The following is a 17,654-nucleotide window of genomic DNA, read 5'->3' as shown; positions in this document are numbered from 1 at the left end:
AGTGTACTATGTACTATAAAACTTATGGGCTAGTACACACTATAAGGGTGGGCATAATGCCTTTACCCCAACAACCTCCCACTTAAAGGCAAAGTGCCCTTAAATGAAGGAAAAGAAAAAAAAATCAGCATGTACATGATAATATACAAGGCCATATCAAGGCTGAAACTGGCCTCATCCAATGCCCATCAAGTGTCTGCAATGAGCAAATCGCTCTGGAGGCAAACTCTTTGTCAACAAATCAGCCGGGTTGTCATCCGTATGAATCTTGACAAGCTGAATCAGCTTGTTCTCTATCACCTCTCTGATGAAGTGATACTTCACATCCACATGCTTCGTCTTTGCATGAAAGACGGGTTCTTTGCCAACTGGATGGCACTCTGACTGTCACAATGCAACAATGGAATATCCCCTGTATAACCCAAATCAACCACTAACCGAGATAGCCATAATGCCTCCTTGCAAGCCTCTGTGGCTGCAATATACTCGGCCTCTGTAGTAGATAAGGCAGTGCACTTCTGCATCCTGGATATCCATGACACAGCACCTCCTGTGAATGTAAACACATAACCGGTAGTAGACTTCCGGTTATCTGGATGACCGGCATAATTCGAATCCGTGTAACCATGCACTAATGCATCCTGTTTGCCAAAGCAGTGTGCCCTTCAGGTATCTCATGACACCTTTCACTGCTTCCCAATGCTTCTTGCCAGGATTGGCCATGTATCTAGAAACCACTCCCACTGCAAATGCAATGTCCGGCCTGGTAGCAACCATGGCATACATGAGACTGCCACAAGCTGAAGCATACGGAATCTTGGCCATATCAGCCCTGTCACTATCCGACTGTGGGCTGTCCATAGCACTGAGTTTCGCATATGGAGGCAAAGGAGTACTAGTCTTCTTCCCCCCTTCCATATTGAACCTCTGCAATACTTTGCCAATGTATTCCTTCTGAGACAAATACAACACATGCTGATTTCTGTCCCGAAGTATCCGCATACCCAAAATGTGATTTGCATCACCCAAATCCTTCATATCAAAGGTCTGATGCAGCCTCTTCTTCAAGGCATCCATCTCTTTGCGAGATTTCTCGGCAATCAACATATCATCAACATACAAGATGAGGATCAATAGACAGCCATCCAAAGCTTTCTTGGTGTATAAGCAGTGATCTATCTCACTCCTCTTGAAATCCTGGGATTTCATGAATGTATCAAATTTATGATACCATTCCCTTGGTGCCTGTTTGAGCCCATAAAGACTCTTTTTCAGCTTGCATACAAGCTTCTCCTTTCCATTCACTGCATAACCCTCTGGCTGTTGCATATATATCTCCTCATGGAGATCACTGTGAAGAAAAGCAGTCTTCACATCTATCTGAATCAAATCCAGATCATCATGAGCAACCAAAGCTAATAAGTGGTCATTTTGACCACTGGAGAGAAGATCTCATCAAAGTCCACACCATATTCCTGCTTAAAGCCCTTAGCCACTAACCTGGCTTTGTATCTTGGCTTTGCATCAGGTGCAACTTTGAGCCTGTAAACTCACTTGCATGGCAAAACCTTCTTGCCTGTAGGCAAATGTACCAACTTCCATGTTCCATTTTTGTGCAGAGAATCCATCTCTGACTTCATAGCACGCTCCCAAAGAGCCTTGTCTGCCCTCTGTAAAGCCTCCTTATAACATGAGGGCTCCCCACAATCAGTGAGCATCAAGTAGTCAGCCCCTGGAACAAACCTGTCAGGGGGTCTAGAGGGTCTTGTGGACCTCCGTACCCAATGATCATCATTTGCAGGTTGCTGTCCAGCCTGCATATCACCTATTGGTGGCTCCTGTTCCATGCCATAAGGTTGAAAGATCATGCCCAGTATCTCCTCTAACTGTGGAATATCCATAGGGATATCTTCTACCATCTCTGGCTGTCCATTTGGACCATTTTCAGCACCATTTAAGGGCTGGTTTTGTTGCTGTAATGGCTGATTTACAGCCCTTGGTTGTTGTCCATGATGTCCATCATCATCAAAGATGACTCTGCCAGGCTCCTGTTGCCTTGCAGGCTCCTTATACATGCATGTTTCATCAAAAATGACATCATTGCTGCGTATAATCTTTCTATTCACTGGATCCCAAAGTCTATACCCCATTTCACCTCTGTCACCATATCCTAGGAATATGCATTTGTGAGACTTAGGATCAAGTTTGGTGCGTATTTCCCTGCGTATGTGCACGTACGCAACGCAACCAAACACTCTCAAGTGCTTGTAGGACGGAGGCTTCCCTGTCCATACTTCCTCTAGCACTTTTCCACCAAGCCTCGTGTTAGGTGACCTGTTTATAAGATGAACGGCTGTCATAACAGCTTCAGCCCAAAAACCATAAGGTAACGCAGCATGTGACAACACAGAACGGACCTTCTCCTGAATGGTCCTGTTCATCCTCTCTACTGTCCCGTTTTGTGGAGGATCATAAGGAGTAGAGAGCTCCCTCTTGATGCCTTTAGCATCACAAAAGTCCTGAAATTGTTTGGACATATACTCTCCACCATTGTCGGAACGCAAAGCCTTCAGTGTTTTGCCTGTTTGATTCTCAACATGAGCAACAAACTTCTCAAACACTGAGAATGTATCACTCTTCAAACGAAGAGGATAAACCCACACCTTGCGTGTGACATCATCGATAAAAGACAAAATATTTTGCCCCTCCCAAAGAAAGCTGAGGCATCTCACATACATCTGTATGCACAAGCTCTAACTGAGCATCTTTCTGTCCAAGAGCTTTCTTGTGGGGGCACTGGAGTTGCCTGCCATATATACAATGCTCACAAAACTAAAAACTTGAGAACTTTAGAGAAGGCAAGTAACCAAAACGAGACAATTGCTGCATTCCTTTGACACTCATGTGTCCCAACCGGCTATGCCACATAGAGATTTCAGGCAGCTCGGATGCATTTGCATTAACATGGTGACAAACACCAGCATGCATGAAGTAAAGAGTGTCCACCTTAGAGCCTCTGGCAACAACCAGTGAGCCCTTACTAATCTTCCACTTTCCATGACCAAATGTGGTAACATAATCAGCATCATCAAGCTCTCCAGTAGAAAGCAGGTTCTTCTTGATCTCAGGCACATGCCTGACATCATGGAGCATAAGCTATGAGCCATCTGAAAACACAAGCCTCACATCACCTCTGCCAAGAATCTGACATGCATGGTTGTCACCCAAATAAACTACTCCTTCATTGCCAGCAGTATACCTGACAAACAAGTCTCTGCAACCTGTGACATGAAAAGAGGCACCTGAATCAATGATCCATGAGTGCATACCATGACCATCTCCTGCAAGGAGTGAATGGGCATCAAGTGAAGACGTGAATAGGACTTCATCCTCACTGTCACCTGCATGTGACACATTGACTTCTTCAATCTTGACTCCACTTTTGCCCTTTGGCTTTGCATCTTTGGCTTCATCTTTGTCTTTGTCTTTTCCTTTGCCCTTTTCCTTTTGATCATTCTTCCATTTGTAGCATTGCTTTTTGATATGTCCCTTCTTGCCACAATAATGGCATTCCAAGTCCTTTTTGGAGCGGGACTTGCTCCTTCCCCGTTCTTGGCTTTTACCCCTTTGCTGGGATCTTCCACGTGCATTCATTGCATTGGACTTTCCAACAGAGTTGTTCTTCTTGTTCATCTCCTCTTGAAGGAAAGCACCCTCCACATCTGCATATGACAGCATAGCATTTGAATTGCTAGTGGCTGTCCTGAATGTGTCCCAACTCTCTGGCAAAGTGCATAAGAGAAAGGTGGCTTTGAACTCATCGTCCATTGCCAACTTTTGATTGATGACCTGGCTGACAACACCATTAAACTCAATTAGATGGGCTGTCATAGACGCCCCTTCGTTCATTTGAAGACCTATGAGTTTCTTCAACCAATACACTTTGCTTGAGGCACTTTGCTGGGCATACAAGTCCTGCCATCTTTGCCACATTCCCCAAGCTGTCTTCTCTTCACGTATGCTGAAAAGTAAAGTGTCTGACACAGACAACATGATGGTGGATCTTGCTAGCTCATCCATATCTTCCCATTCTTCAGCAGTAAGAGAAGCGGGCATTACACCCCTTTCTTTGATGGGCTTGTGCTGCTTCTTCTGGAGCAACACATTATAGCACTGGGTTTGCCAAATGTCATAATTATGTGAGCCTTCAAGCTTTTTGATGTGAAGCAATGAAGAGCTCTCACCTGTGGTTGCCATAGCAATATGCAACCTTTAACACAGTCAATGCCTGACTCCCTGCAAGATGTGCAAACACTGCACAAAAGCACACAAAATGCTCACAGTTGTTCTCCCAAACTTTATCTCCCACTGCGGAAGCACGAATGCAACTCTTCTCCCACTGAATGTGATAAAATCACCAAAATCTGGTTGCTGCAGATTTATGACAGCACCTTGGATGTGCTCTGTTCCCCTTCCAAAGTACTGTACAACAGTACTAAGTGCTCACCAATGATGTACCAAATCTGTACCGGCAAGTACAGCAGCTGAAAATGAACCTTCTTCTCACTCAAATCAGTGTACAGCCATGCCAAAACTTGTACAAAGTTGTACCAAATCTGTACCAGCAAGTGCAGCAACAATATATGCTCTCCTGGCTGTCCAAATGAGTGAAAATCAGACCTTGACAGTCCCCACCACTGCATACAGCAGTCCCGGACAGAAATTGGGCAAAAGCCCCTTGACTGCAAGTGGATTACTGAGGGTTCAAGGCATAAAAGTCTTCCCTGCTGCTTTGCCAAGCTCAACAAGCACAGAATCTTGAAAAGCCCCTTGATTCAAGATCAATTTCTGATCATGAATGGTACATTAATGCACATGAAGGCATCCAGAGTCTTCACAATGCTTCCCCCTGGCCACATATACATCCAATACATAAAATCCCCTTGATTCACTGGCACATTGAGTGCTTGACAGGCATCAACACATTGCCCAAAACATCAAATGCCAGTGCCTGCATGCAAATCAACCCAATTGGCACAAAAGCCCTTTGATTTACACTCCAATTTCCTGCAATTTTGGCCCGAATGTGAGATTGCTCACATCATACAGCATGTATGAATGCCCAATGGCACAATTACATCAAAAGCCCCAAATGTTGACACCCAATTTCCTGCAAATTGACCCGGAATGTGAATGCCCAATGGCACAATTACATCAAAAGCCCCAAATGTTGACACCCAATTTCCTGCAAATTGACCCGGAATGTGACCAATGTCACCCAATTTTGCTCAAAATCTGAGCCATTTGGACCTATACCTGCTCAATTGATAAAAATGGACATGCAAATCCCAAAATTGAAGCAAATACCTCTGAAAATTTCTGATTTCTTTTGCAAAAAGGGGGGGGTGTCGTATTTGCTGACTCGTGTGCTGCTGCTGCTGCTGCTGCTGTGCAGGTGGGCGGTAGCGGAGGAGCTCTGCAGCGATCACGCCATGGCGGCCTCAAGACGGGCAAGATATATTACCTCAATCGCAATAACGGACGCAGCTCTTCTTCCGACCCTAGACGGCAGCCACGCCTTCCACCAGCCGACCTCAACTCGTCTCTTAATGTCCCAGAGATCAACGTCCGTCCTTATTTGCACCCAGACAAGAGGCGATCTTCAGCAAAGAGCGGCATTTTCTCATTGAGCGACGCCAGTAGACTCAGCAGCCTGGGCCTGCACTCGACAGTCGACTTGAACTCGCCGCCGCAACAGGACCCAGCCTCGCTCGTCGATGTCGATCCTCATGTTTGTGATGTTGTCGAGAAGAGATCCCCGATGCCCCAACTGTGGGAGCTGTGTCGCCCTCGATTGCTTGCAACACGTGGCCAGTTCTGCACACAGGTGACCAGTTCTGCACACAGGCGACCAGCGACCAGTTCTGCACACGCAGCACACCCAGGCAACCCCACACGCAGGTCCGTACAGCACACGCAGGGGTTGAAGGGCAGCAAACGGCAGACGGCAGTTCCTCAGGATCACCAGCTCCAATCGTGCATTGAAGCTTCAGCAGAAGCAACACACCAATCCTCAACCTGCCAGCTCTAATAACAGTTGAAGGGAGAGAGTTAGGGTTTCATGTGGGAGACATACACAGAGAAGAAGGGGGGAGAGAGAGAGAGAGAGAGAGAGATGTGGGGATAAGTCAACTCACAGTATGAGTGTGTGACTCCCCTATCACACATGTATATTTGCTCTAGTACACATAGAGCACTTAGTACATTAAAAGTACTAAGTGTACTATGTACTATAAAACTTATGGACTAGTACACACTATAAGGGTGGGCATAATGCCTTTACCCCAACAATAGGTTCGCAGTTCTCCATCCCCAAGGCCTCAAGCAACTCATGAACATACCGCTGCTGAGAGACAAAAAACCCCCTCTGGGTCTGCCAGATCTCCAATCCCAAAAAAAAGTGGAGTAAGCCTAAGTCGGTCATCTCAAACTCCTTTGACAAGGCAGCCTTCGTCACGCTAATGTGCTCCACATGACCACCCGTGAGAATGAGATCATCCACATAAAGGATGATAATCGTAACCATGCCGTGTTCTTGAAAGAGATACAGGTTAGGATCTACAACCGATCTCTGAAATCCAGTCCGAACAAAGAAGGAATCAATCTTCTGATTCCAAGCCTTGGGAGCCTGCTTAAGACCATACAAGGCCTTACGTAACCTGTAAACCATCCCTTCTGATCCTGGAACAACAAAGCCTGGAGGCTGCTCAACATACACCTCCTCCTGCAGGTCACCATTAAGGAACGCAGATTTTACATCCATTTGATACACATGCCACCTCTGAGAAGAAGCAAGGGCAAGAACGGTCCGAATCGTGGACATCCGTGCTGTCGGTGCAAAGGTATCCTCGTAGTCGATGCCTGGCCGTTGAGCATAACCTTTAGCCACAAGTCTGGCTCTGTGTTTGTCCACCGACCCATCTGACGCATATTTGGTCTTAAAGACCCATTTGACACCAATGGCTGACCGTTTCGACGGCCTCGGTACCAACTCCCATGTGTTGTTCTTCTCGATGGCATCAAGTTCCACCTGCATGGCTTTCCTCCAAGTATCCTGTGAGAGGGCTTCCTTGACGGAAGTGGGCTCCTTGTCCCGCATAATACGAGACATCAGAGCATAGTTTACCTGAAGAAGCTCCACTGTAAAGCTTTTGTATCAGACTCTGTGTGATCTTCGAGGGCCGTCCTCTGTGTGGTCCACTCGGAGGATAACTCTGTGACACCCGACTCCCAAAGGGTGTCCAACAACCACCTAGGTACTCGAACAGATCGTGGAGCCTCTTGCTGTTGCGGGGGCTCTACTCCAACTGCGGGTTCAACCTCCTGTGTTGACTGAGGGTGATCAACTGGAGCAATGGTCTGGGAATCATCATCAGACTCTTTTGGATCTCCAAGAAATGGCGGCTCCTCGACAGTGGATACTGGAACATGCTCATCAAAGACCACATCCCGGCTAACAACAATCTCATTCATGTCTGGATCATACAATCTATATCCCTTGGAAAGAGAATTATACCCCACGAATATAAGCTTGCGGGACTTGGAGTCAAGCTTCCCCCTCTGCTTCTTCGGAATATGTACATACGCATCACTCCCAAAAACACGGAAGTGCGAGACATCAGGTTTCCTGCCAAAGTATGCCTCAAACGGAGTCATATTAGGTACTGAAGTCGCTGGAGACCGGTTGAGGGTATGGACAGCCGTTGCCACAGCCTCTCCCCAAAGTGAACGAGGAAGATCACGATGCTCCAGCATGGTCCTCGCCATCTCCACCACAGTCCTGTTTTTGCGTTCTACAACTCCATTCTCTGAAGGCGATCCGGTATTCGCCAGTTCCCTCTTGATGCCATGGTCTACACAAAATCTGAGAAATACAATCGAGGAGAATTCACCCCCTTTGTCAGCCCTGAGAGTCTTTACCTGCAATCCAGACTCTTTCTCCACCATCACGTGCCAATCCTTGAACCGTGCAAAAGCTTGGTCCTTCTGTGAAAGAAAGTAGACCCACGTGAATCTGGTACAGTCATCAACAAGCAGCATAAAATAGAGAGATCCTCCCAATGATGGTGTCTGCTGAGGTCCACACAAGTCATTGTGAATCAACTCCAACGGTTTCGAAGCCCGCCTAGAAGCCTGCTTCGGAAAGGATTCCCTGTGCTGCTTACCACGTATGCAAGAACTGCAACGTCCTTGCCTACTGCCAACATCTGGCAAGCCAACCACCATCTGGTCTCGGAAAGCTCGCCACAGTGCATCCACATTTAAGTGGCCAAAACGAAGGTGCCACAGATCTCCGACCTGAGAACCTGTCAACGAGGAGAGTGCAGAGAGCTTGTAGATACCATTCTCCACACCGCCTTTCCAAACAACCTGGCCAGTCTCACGGTCCCGTAGAGCAACTGAATGCTCCTCAAATTCCACCCGAAAGCCAGTGTTGCATACTTCATGCACTGACAGAAGATGAAAACCCAGAGCAGGGACGTAAAGAACACGGGAAGCATGCTTGCCCCCCTTGCCGTCGGGAATAATCTCCATCCAGCCCTCACTGTGTATCGGAATAGTGGAGTTGTTGCCAATAAAAATGCGACCTGACTGCCGTTTCAGATCCAAAAAGAAGTCACGGGACAGAGTCATGTGCCTGGAAGCACCACTGTCAAGAATCCATTCCCGGGTATCCTTCGCGGTGAAGCCAACTGCCTCCTCGCTCGAAGACGATGAAGCATCGGAGTCCATCATCTCTAAGTGCACAAATGCAGGAGTCTTTGCAGCTGAGGCTGAAGAATCAACACTCTTCCCAGTCCGCTTAGGACACTTCCTCCAATAGTGGCCTTTCTCGCCACAATCATTGCAGGATCGTTCGGCCTTCAGCTTCTCTCGTTCTGTGTCGGGCTTCTTCTCAGAAGACTTCTCCGGTGAAGCTTCCCTTTGCCCTTGTTGTTATTCCGGCCTTTCGACCGTTGGCCAGTTAAGGCCTCCGAACCTCTGCTGTGAGGAGGGTTCGTGAAACGTTCCTCCTGGTCCAAGACCATGGGCACAAGCTCCTCCCAAGTAATGGTGCTGAGCCTGCCACTCGTAATCAAAGAGGAGTAGAAAGCAGAATACTGAGCAGGCAAGTGGGACAGCAAAGTAATGGCCATGTCTTCACATGATATCTCCTTCCCAGCCTGGAGGACTTCCTACTGAAGAGCCTGCAGCTTGTTAATGTGCTCCCACATCGTCGATGACTTTGCAGGGTTCATAACCCGCATCTGCACTTCCAAGGAGATCCTCTTCATGGGTGATACCCTGTTATAAAGAGAAGCCAAGTGTTGCCATATGCCTCTAGCCAGCGTCATGTGCTTCACGTGATTGATTACTTGTGGTGTGCAATTGAGGAAAATAAATGACCGGACCCTGGCGTTGACACGATCCCACATCTGTGCCTGTGCCTCTCGGTCCTCCTTCATCGACAGTAACTCCCCTTCCTCTGCTTCCGGCCTTGGAATCCCGATAACGATGAAATCAGCAAGGTCATATGACTCCAGCACAAACTCCATCATCACCTTCCAGATGCCGTAATTGTTCCCATCCAACTGACAGTCTACTGGGAACATGGGGAGAGTCGGGATCTTCACATGCTTCTCAGCCATCTCTAACAAATCTGCTATCGCGGGGATGTAACTGAAAAGGGTGGGTGGGTGGGAAAAAAAAACTCTAAACCTGCAAGTGGCTGTCCCAGCACTTTAGCCCGCCTTCCTCTTGCAACTTCTCTTCCTGAACAGTCCAAACAGTCCACCAATTAGCAACGTAACTATCCTCCTCTTGCTCAGAAAACTCCCAAGATCTATCAAGAGCCTACGGCTCTGATACCATGTCAAAATACGCAGCGGAAATGATAACCAAACTTGAGACCACAAGAGCAAGTAGAGTGCAGAAAATAGACAGCACAAGAGAAGGAGAGAGATAGGCGTATAACTCTTCTCTATACACAAGATCCCGAGGAAAACTGAATGAATACAATGTGGGGGCAATGGGGCCTATTTATATGACCCCATAAGTGCAGTCGACCAGTAGATGGACAGCCGACTGGACCTGAAATGCCCACCACGACCTGAAAATACAGCAGTCGGCGGCCAGCATATCAAAGTCGGCCATCACTCGTGTGCAATCGGCCAGCAGCAGCAGCAGGGAGCAACTGAGACTGCCTGTGACTAGTGGTACAGTCGACAAGTCCTACACTGCCTCCCACTTCCTGGAAAAATAGGGAAAAATGGGGAAAAAATACGGGGAGTGAGGAAAAATGATAAAACACCTATACAAAGCCGGCACACCACAACAGAGGCCCTGATGTCTGATAAAGACAGGAGATGACTTCTAACACCTTCATCTCGGATTTTACCATTTCACCCCGCCCCATTGATGCTCATCATGCATACTTGGCTTTCTGCCAATACACAATCCAGCCGCTGGCCTTACCACACCGCCGCCACCCGAGATACCACTTCACCAGGGATACCTCTTCCGTCTACTCTGACCACATTTTCCGTACCCTGTCCGACCTCGACCTACACATACCACTTGATGAGCTTACCACACAGCTTGCAGCCACCCTTCACACATCCACCGCAGCCGCTTTCCCTCACACCAAAGCCAACCCCGGACCACTTGGAGGGACTATTCCACAGAGCAGTTGGTATGATGAGGAGTGCCGCGAGACCCGTGCCCGCCTACAGCCGCACAGCGAGAAGTCGCTTTGGGCTCCACCACTCGCCAGCAGGCACGACAGATCGTCTGCAATCTCGTACGGAGGAAGAAGCGAGCCTACCTAGCTCACCTCGAGTAGGAGCTATACCAGTTGTTTCTGGGACAGGACTGTAAGGAGGCCTAAGGTTCTTCCAGGATCGTCGCCCACCGGCCCCGATGCAGAATGGGAGAGCATAGGATCATGATGGGCTGATTGCCGAGCACTTCTCACATGCGAGGGATGCATTGGATCCACTTCTGGTTCATATGTTTAACAGGACCCTATGCTAGGGTTTCCCCGCCAGTTGGTCTTCTAATATCATTGTGCCCATTCTGAAAGCAGGTGACCCTATGGCTCCCAGTAACTACAAAACTATTATGATTGGTCACACATTGGCCAAGATTTATGGATCGATCTTGGAGCATGAGCTCAGCATATGGGCGGAGGAGCAGAGACTCAGAGCATCAGGGCAGGTAGGTTTCCGGAGAGGGCACTCCACACTGGACCACATCTTCACACTACAGGGTATCATTGAGGGGAGAGCACATGGGCACCGGATATGGGAGTACCAGCAGAGATGCTTTGGGGGATCCTCACACTCTATGAGTCTGTCATTGGCAGAGTGCGCGCCCAGGGGGGATCAGAGGACATACATAGCACTATTGGGGTGAAATAGGGTTGTCCCTTATCTCCCACTCTATTTGGGCTCTACATTGATGAGGTGTTTGACTACATAGACAGACACGGAGATCCAGGAGCACTTTTGGCAGGAGTTTTGATACCCATTCTATTGTATGCAGATGGCATTGTCCTCATTTCTGACTCACCAAAGCGGCTGCAGAGGCACTTGGATGCATTACTGGCCTTTGGGACCTCACCGTAAACCTTGGGAAGACCAAGGTTATGATCTTTAACACCTCCTCAAAGTGGATATGCAGATCTGCACAACAGTTTACATATAGTGGGGAGCCAGTGGAGCATGTGAGCTCTTATGTATACCTTGGGATCACTTTTACCGGGCCGTGTTTCTCTATGCGGATGGCAACCGAAACCAGATTGATGCGCGGCTATGCAGCCTTGGGCTCACTTGAGAGGCAGTGCTCACAGATACAGTTTTAGGAGCCGAGGACGAAGCTCTGGCTATTTGACACACTAGTCACACCCGCACTACTATATGGAGCTTCCATCTGGAGTCCTAGTTTATACCACAGGAGGAGACGGAGGGAGGAGCCAACTGAGACAGACACAAAGGATGTATATGATGGGTGGAAGCCGATGGAGAGGCCACTAGTGATGATCATCTCACACATGATTAGAAATAACCATCAATGCCACACGAGATTGTGCGGGCGGAGATAGGGGCTGCACTAATTGTGACAAAGGCTATTTTCCAGACAGTGACATACTTGCACAGATTATGGGAGCTCCCACCAGACAGATACCCCAGGCTCTCGCCCTAGAGTCTTTGATACAGCTGGCACTCGACGGAGACACGCAATGTTGGTATGCCCAGGTGAGCACTTGGTTTGGTATGCATGGCATGCAGATGGAGGCACTCCCTCCGTTCCAGTATAGCATAGAGGCGTCCTCCTTTGCTCTCAGCCGCACAGAGCTAAGCAGGGTCAACAGGAGCGATTGGACAGATCCCCACCTCATCCCATCAGTTGAGAGTGGAGACAACCAAATATGGGCCGAGGTCAACTGCAACAGAGGACACGATATGTCAGCTTTGTCACACAGAGACTGAGACTGAGGCCCACTATGTATGCAAATGCCCAGTATACTATGAGATTAGGGGGAGGTTCCACTACCTCTTCTGAGATGGATTTGGACCACTTTCCAGGATCATGGATTTCCCAAACCAGAGATGCTATGGACTTTTCCTTCTGGAGCTTCGTAGATCCCTTTTGCGGCTTAGACCAACAGTACCCGTCAAAGGACCAGTACAGAGAGCTCTCACAGACTTTTTCCAGACTAGAGTGACGAGGGCGGATTCACCCACTACACCGAGCTTCAAGCTGATGCGGGAGCCCAACCGAGAGGAGTGACACTAGACAGAGCCATTGAGCTATGCACAGCCTGACACCCTCGACCTCGTGGTCCCCACCCACGCCCGCGTCACTACAAGAGGATCAAAGCCATCATCTCCCACCACCACAGGACTTTCTCCCGCCGGCCCAACTTTACAACATTGGGTGCCATGTTGCAGCGCCCTATGCAGGATATTTTAGGGTGATATGAGAGCTCCACACTTTTTGTTTTGGGATCAGATCTGACATTTCAGCTCTTATTTTTATTTTTAGTACCCATGATGATGAATTTCATGGATATGATGTAACCTTTTGGTCTCATAGGTCATTTTGGCCTTTTGTAGACGTTAATACAACTTTCTTTCTTTCTCACAACACACGTCGGTCATAAGAGAGAGACAGAGAGAGAGAGAGAGAGAGAGAGAGAGAGCAATTTTTTCAGAGTGCTAATGCCCCCAAGCCTCAAGATGTGGACCCTCTTCTCACCCTTTTAAATCAAAAACAAACTCCAGCACCATAGAACGGCTCTGCCACAGGAGGTTGACACTGACACCACGTTTTATCTGGTAGTGATAAGATCATGTTCTTAAATGGCCCTAGAACCCATCAGGATATGACATATGGCACTGTCATTGACCATCACTGTGTATTGGTAATACTTGTTTGTTTTCACTCTTTGTTTTACATTTTTCAGTTCTGTTTAGGATTTACGAACGCCTATGCATCTCCCACCACAGTACCCATACAAAATGTATGGTCTTTGGTCTCTACTAGGACAACCAACCTCAAGATATTTAAAGAACGGGAATGCATTGGCATACCAAGTACAACCAGTTGCTAGAAAGTAGCAGCATAGTTTGAAAACACAAAGAGCATAGAAAAGTTTCATGCAGATACTTACCTCTGCAGCTCCAAAGGAATAGCCATACATCTCACTTATCCAACCCTGACCATAGATGTCGCCTGTGATGTTTGTGGCCCAATGTTCCCTGTCAGCTCGGACTTCTTCGGTCTTGGAGAGCCATAATGGTGCAAGCGCTCGCAAATCATCCATATGCATAACCAATAACCCACCAACCTTATCACAAAACTCGGGATGCTGTGTGTGGAGTTCCGCCAAAATGTTATCACATCCTATGAGATATCTGCAGCAAATGAGATATACGTATAAGATCAGTTTAGCAAGCTCTAATATAATATATGAAACAAGTCATCTTCCCACATCCCACGTTTTCTTTTCAATTTTTTTAAACTATGCATACCCATAAAGTGCAGCAACAGGCTTCCCTTTCTCAGCACCAAGTTCCCAAGGAACAATCGGATGCCGGATTATCATGTCAGCATCTAAGATGACAACCCATTCAACATCTTTGGCATCAGCATTGTTTTGAAGCCAGTGCACAACGCCAGCAGGCTTATTGATTGCAGGGTACCTACATACCAAAAGCATTCAATCATATACTACTGCAAACATTTCCAGAATGAGCAACCTATTAATGGCTTCATAACATTCAAGTGTCACTGCACTGCTTGGCAGTCAAAGCAATCATTGTGCCACATCTTGATTGTTTTCTTCCAATTAAAACCACTTGCAAATATTGAATGATTAACAGTTCCTTGCAGACCTAGCATAAATTTTGTCTTCAAAATTTAACAAATAGTAAAGCCAACCAAGGAGCTCGTGCCAACAAATTTTAAATGACATTTTCTCATACAATGGCTCACATAACCAATGGACCAGACTTTTTTTGTGGTTTCTACATGGGCAACGTATTAATGCCTTCATAACATTCAAGTGTCATTGCACTGCTTGGCAAACAAAGTAATCATTGTGTGACATCTGGGTTGCTTTCTTCCAATCAAAACCACTTGCAAATATTTATAATTAACAGTTCACCACAGATCTAATAGTAAACCAACCAAGAAGCCCATGCCTATAAATTGTAGATGAAACAACATGGCTAATATAACCAACTGAACAGTTTTTATTTTGTGGTTTTGTGAATCTTTATCATTTCATTTGACAATAACATTCTACCTTTTGCAGTAGCTGAGTCTTTCTTTCTCCACTGCGTATTGCAGTTCAAGTGGATATTGCTATCCTAGTGATAAGGGTCCAGCATCCCAGACCTAGGACGGGACATCCCAACTTGTGTTTTTTGTGTTTTCAGTCTTCTGCTACTGTTCTCCCTCTGTTAAATGCATGCATCTAACCAGTAGTCTTACATTTATTATTGGAACCTAGGATTCATGCATAATTTTTATTTTCTAGCATTCCATTTCTGTTGGTTGCCTGATACCCTTCTTTAAAAGAATGCATCAATCTTCTCATACCAAGCCCTAGGGAGTTGTTTGAAACCATACAACGCCTTTTTCAGCCTATAGACCATTCCTTTGGAGTCAGGAACCTAAAATCCCGAGGGATGTTCCACATAAACTTCCTCCTTGAGCTCCCCAACATCCATCTGAAAGATGGGCCAGTGAGAGTGTGCAGCGAGAGCAAGAACTGTCCGTGTAAGCCCAACGGAGCATGCAATGACACATGCAACCACGTGTCCAAGATATAATGATAGAGAGAGGGGGGGGAGAGAGAAGGGAATAGGGATCTTGCACAGTACACCATACTGAGCGAGGAACAGACCACGCCCCCTTTTCAGGAATTTATTTTAGGAGCAATCCACGGGCTTTTCCAAGCCACGACCAATACAACAAATGAATACAATATCCAACAAATATGTCAATGACAAGGTCAGTGCTGGAGTCGACATCGAGGCACAAGATCTCTGATGCCTGATCTCACCACTAGGAAGACCCACAAGAGTCTTACACCAGGCCAGTACCAAGGTATGAATCAAATTCTTGTTGCTCACAAAATCTCACAAGAAACTCTCCAGCCCAATCCGAAAAAAGAATCTCGAAAAATAGGGCTAACACCAAGGTGGTGGTTATGTAGCCCCAAATAGTAGTCCCTTATGCTGAAATTTTTGGAAAAGATGCTGCTCAAGGCAGCGGCAATGCTATACCACAAACACTGGCCCAAGGACAACCAACGGCGGCATAACTTTTTGGGTGGCGGCAGCGGATTTTTTGGGCAGTGGGCAGCTCTAGGCGGTAGTGGCTGAGCCGGCAACGGAGGCGGCGGTTTCAGGCAACGGAGGCAGCGGTTTCAGGCGACGGAGGTGGCTCTGGGGCGGCGGTGGCGGGCTCAACCGACCGCTCTGAGGCAGATCAGGATGGCACAAGGAGGTGGAGAAAGAAAGAAAGAAAGAAAGATATATTAACGTCTGCAAAAGGCCAAAATTGGCCTATGAGACAAACAAGTAGTACAATGATGTTCCTCCAGTCATCAAGAGGAAAATGTGGAGTGAGAATAAAATGTACAAGTATGACAACACGACCATAGAGGACTCAATGGTGGTGTACAAACAAGAGGAAGATGATGATAACAATGAAGCTCCTTGTTTTTCACAAGCTGAATCTTCCACTATGGCTCTCCACAAGTGATGATGTTCTCTTCAAAAGGGTACAAGCTTCTTATATACTTGAGAGGAGGGGGGGGGGGGGGGGGGGGGGGGGGGGGGGGAGGGGGTCCCTACTTTTTGCCTTTGCCTTTTTGCTTTTCTCTTTTAAATATTTTAATAACAGTCAAAAACAATCAAAGTTCTTGATTTGTGATTTTGTAGCTTTAGGGCCTTGCTTTTTGGCCCTGGAGCTACTTTTTGGAAAAGCAACTTTTAGCTTTTTGATCTAGTTCGATGTCCTCTTTCCAGTAGTGCCCTCAGCTCTCGGTCAACATAGTTTGACTTTTTTGCTTTTTCCTACTTTTTGACCAAGACTGGTGCGTTTTCCTGTGCCAGCTTCAAGGACCGTGTTCCCATGTGTCCATCAACCTATCCATGTGTCCGGGCATGAGTTCCATCATGTGAAAAGAGCTCGGAGGGCCAAATAGTTACATTCCCTCCCTTTTACATCACAATTGTCCTCAACAGTGGGATACAAATAGTCCATATGATCGTGGTACTAGCCCCATCTGGTGCTCTTGTGCATCTGGTCTTTCCTCATATATGTGGTGTCTTCTGCTCATCTGGCAACATCTTTATGCCTTTTCTTTGACCAATGTCCTTGTTCTTGATGGTACATCTTCATAGCCTGTCACGTGTTAGATATAATAAATGCAGACTTACCTTCTGCAAAAACTAGACAAAAGCTAGTCAACAAACAAGTATGCATCATTCTCGTCTACTGGTACTAGCCAGATAATCTGGAGCCCAGTGGACTATCACATGCCATAAATCCAAGCATTGTCCACACATCAGAAACAGCACACAAAGTCAAAGAATTTTAAACATACATCAGTATGAAATGCTCAAGTAATGATCCTCCTGTTCATGGATTATCCTGTCCTGTTTCATTGAAACCGTGCTGCGCCATCTGGTTCCTGAGGGAAACCACTCAGATTGTCGCTCAAGGCCATCTAGTCACTAGGACTGCTCGAGAATTCTTCCATAGTCATCTGGGCCATCCGATCGCATTGACTGTCCAACTAAGTAATCCAATAACAGTCATATGGGCCATTTGGTCGCAATGACCGCCCGACTGTGAAATCCAACACAATCATATGGGTCACCTAGTTGAAATGATCATCCGACTGCGAAGTCCAATACAGTCATATGGGCCATCTAGTCACAATGACCGCTCGACTACGAAGTCCAATACAATCATTTGGACCATCTGGTCGCAATGACTGCCGCCCGACTACGAAATCCAATACAGCCATCTCGGCCATTTGGTATCATTGCCTCCCATATACAAATCTTGCTCCTTGGACTATCAGGCATCAT

At 46.9% G+C, this 17,654-nt stretch overlaps 1 protein-coding gene across 1 annotated transcript in view; it reads right to left on the bottom strand.

Annotated features, from left to right (window-relative positions):
- Nucleotides 1–17,654, bottom strand: part of LOC147608741 (peptidyl serine alpha-galactosyltransferase) — a 54,547-nt gene that overhangs the window by 26,114 nt on the left and 10,779 nt on the right. The window contains exons 2-3 of the mRNA XM_086788756.1: nt 14,076–14,246; nt 13,715–13,958 (exon numbers count right to left, since the gene is read on the bottom strand). Of these exons, the coding sequence (XP_086644882.1) occupies nt 13,715–13,958; nt 14,076–14,246 (415 nt within the window). The remainder of the gene's footprint in view (nt 1–13,714; nt 13,959–14,075; nt 14,247–17,654) is intronic.

This window comes from Cibotium barometz, chromosome 52 (genome assembly GCF_041138505.1).
Source record: "Cibotium barometz isolate CiBa-2024 chromosome 52, ASM4113850v1, whole genome shotgun sequence".
In the NCBI taxonomy this organism is placed as follows: Eukaryota; Viridiplantae; Streptophyta; class Polypodiopsida; order Cyatheales; family Cibotiaceae; genus Cibotium; species Cibotium barometz.
Note: the sequence above shows the minus strand (reverse complement) of the source record. Positions and strands in the feature narration are given on the sequence as shown.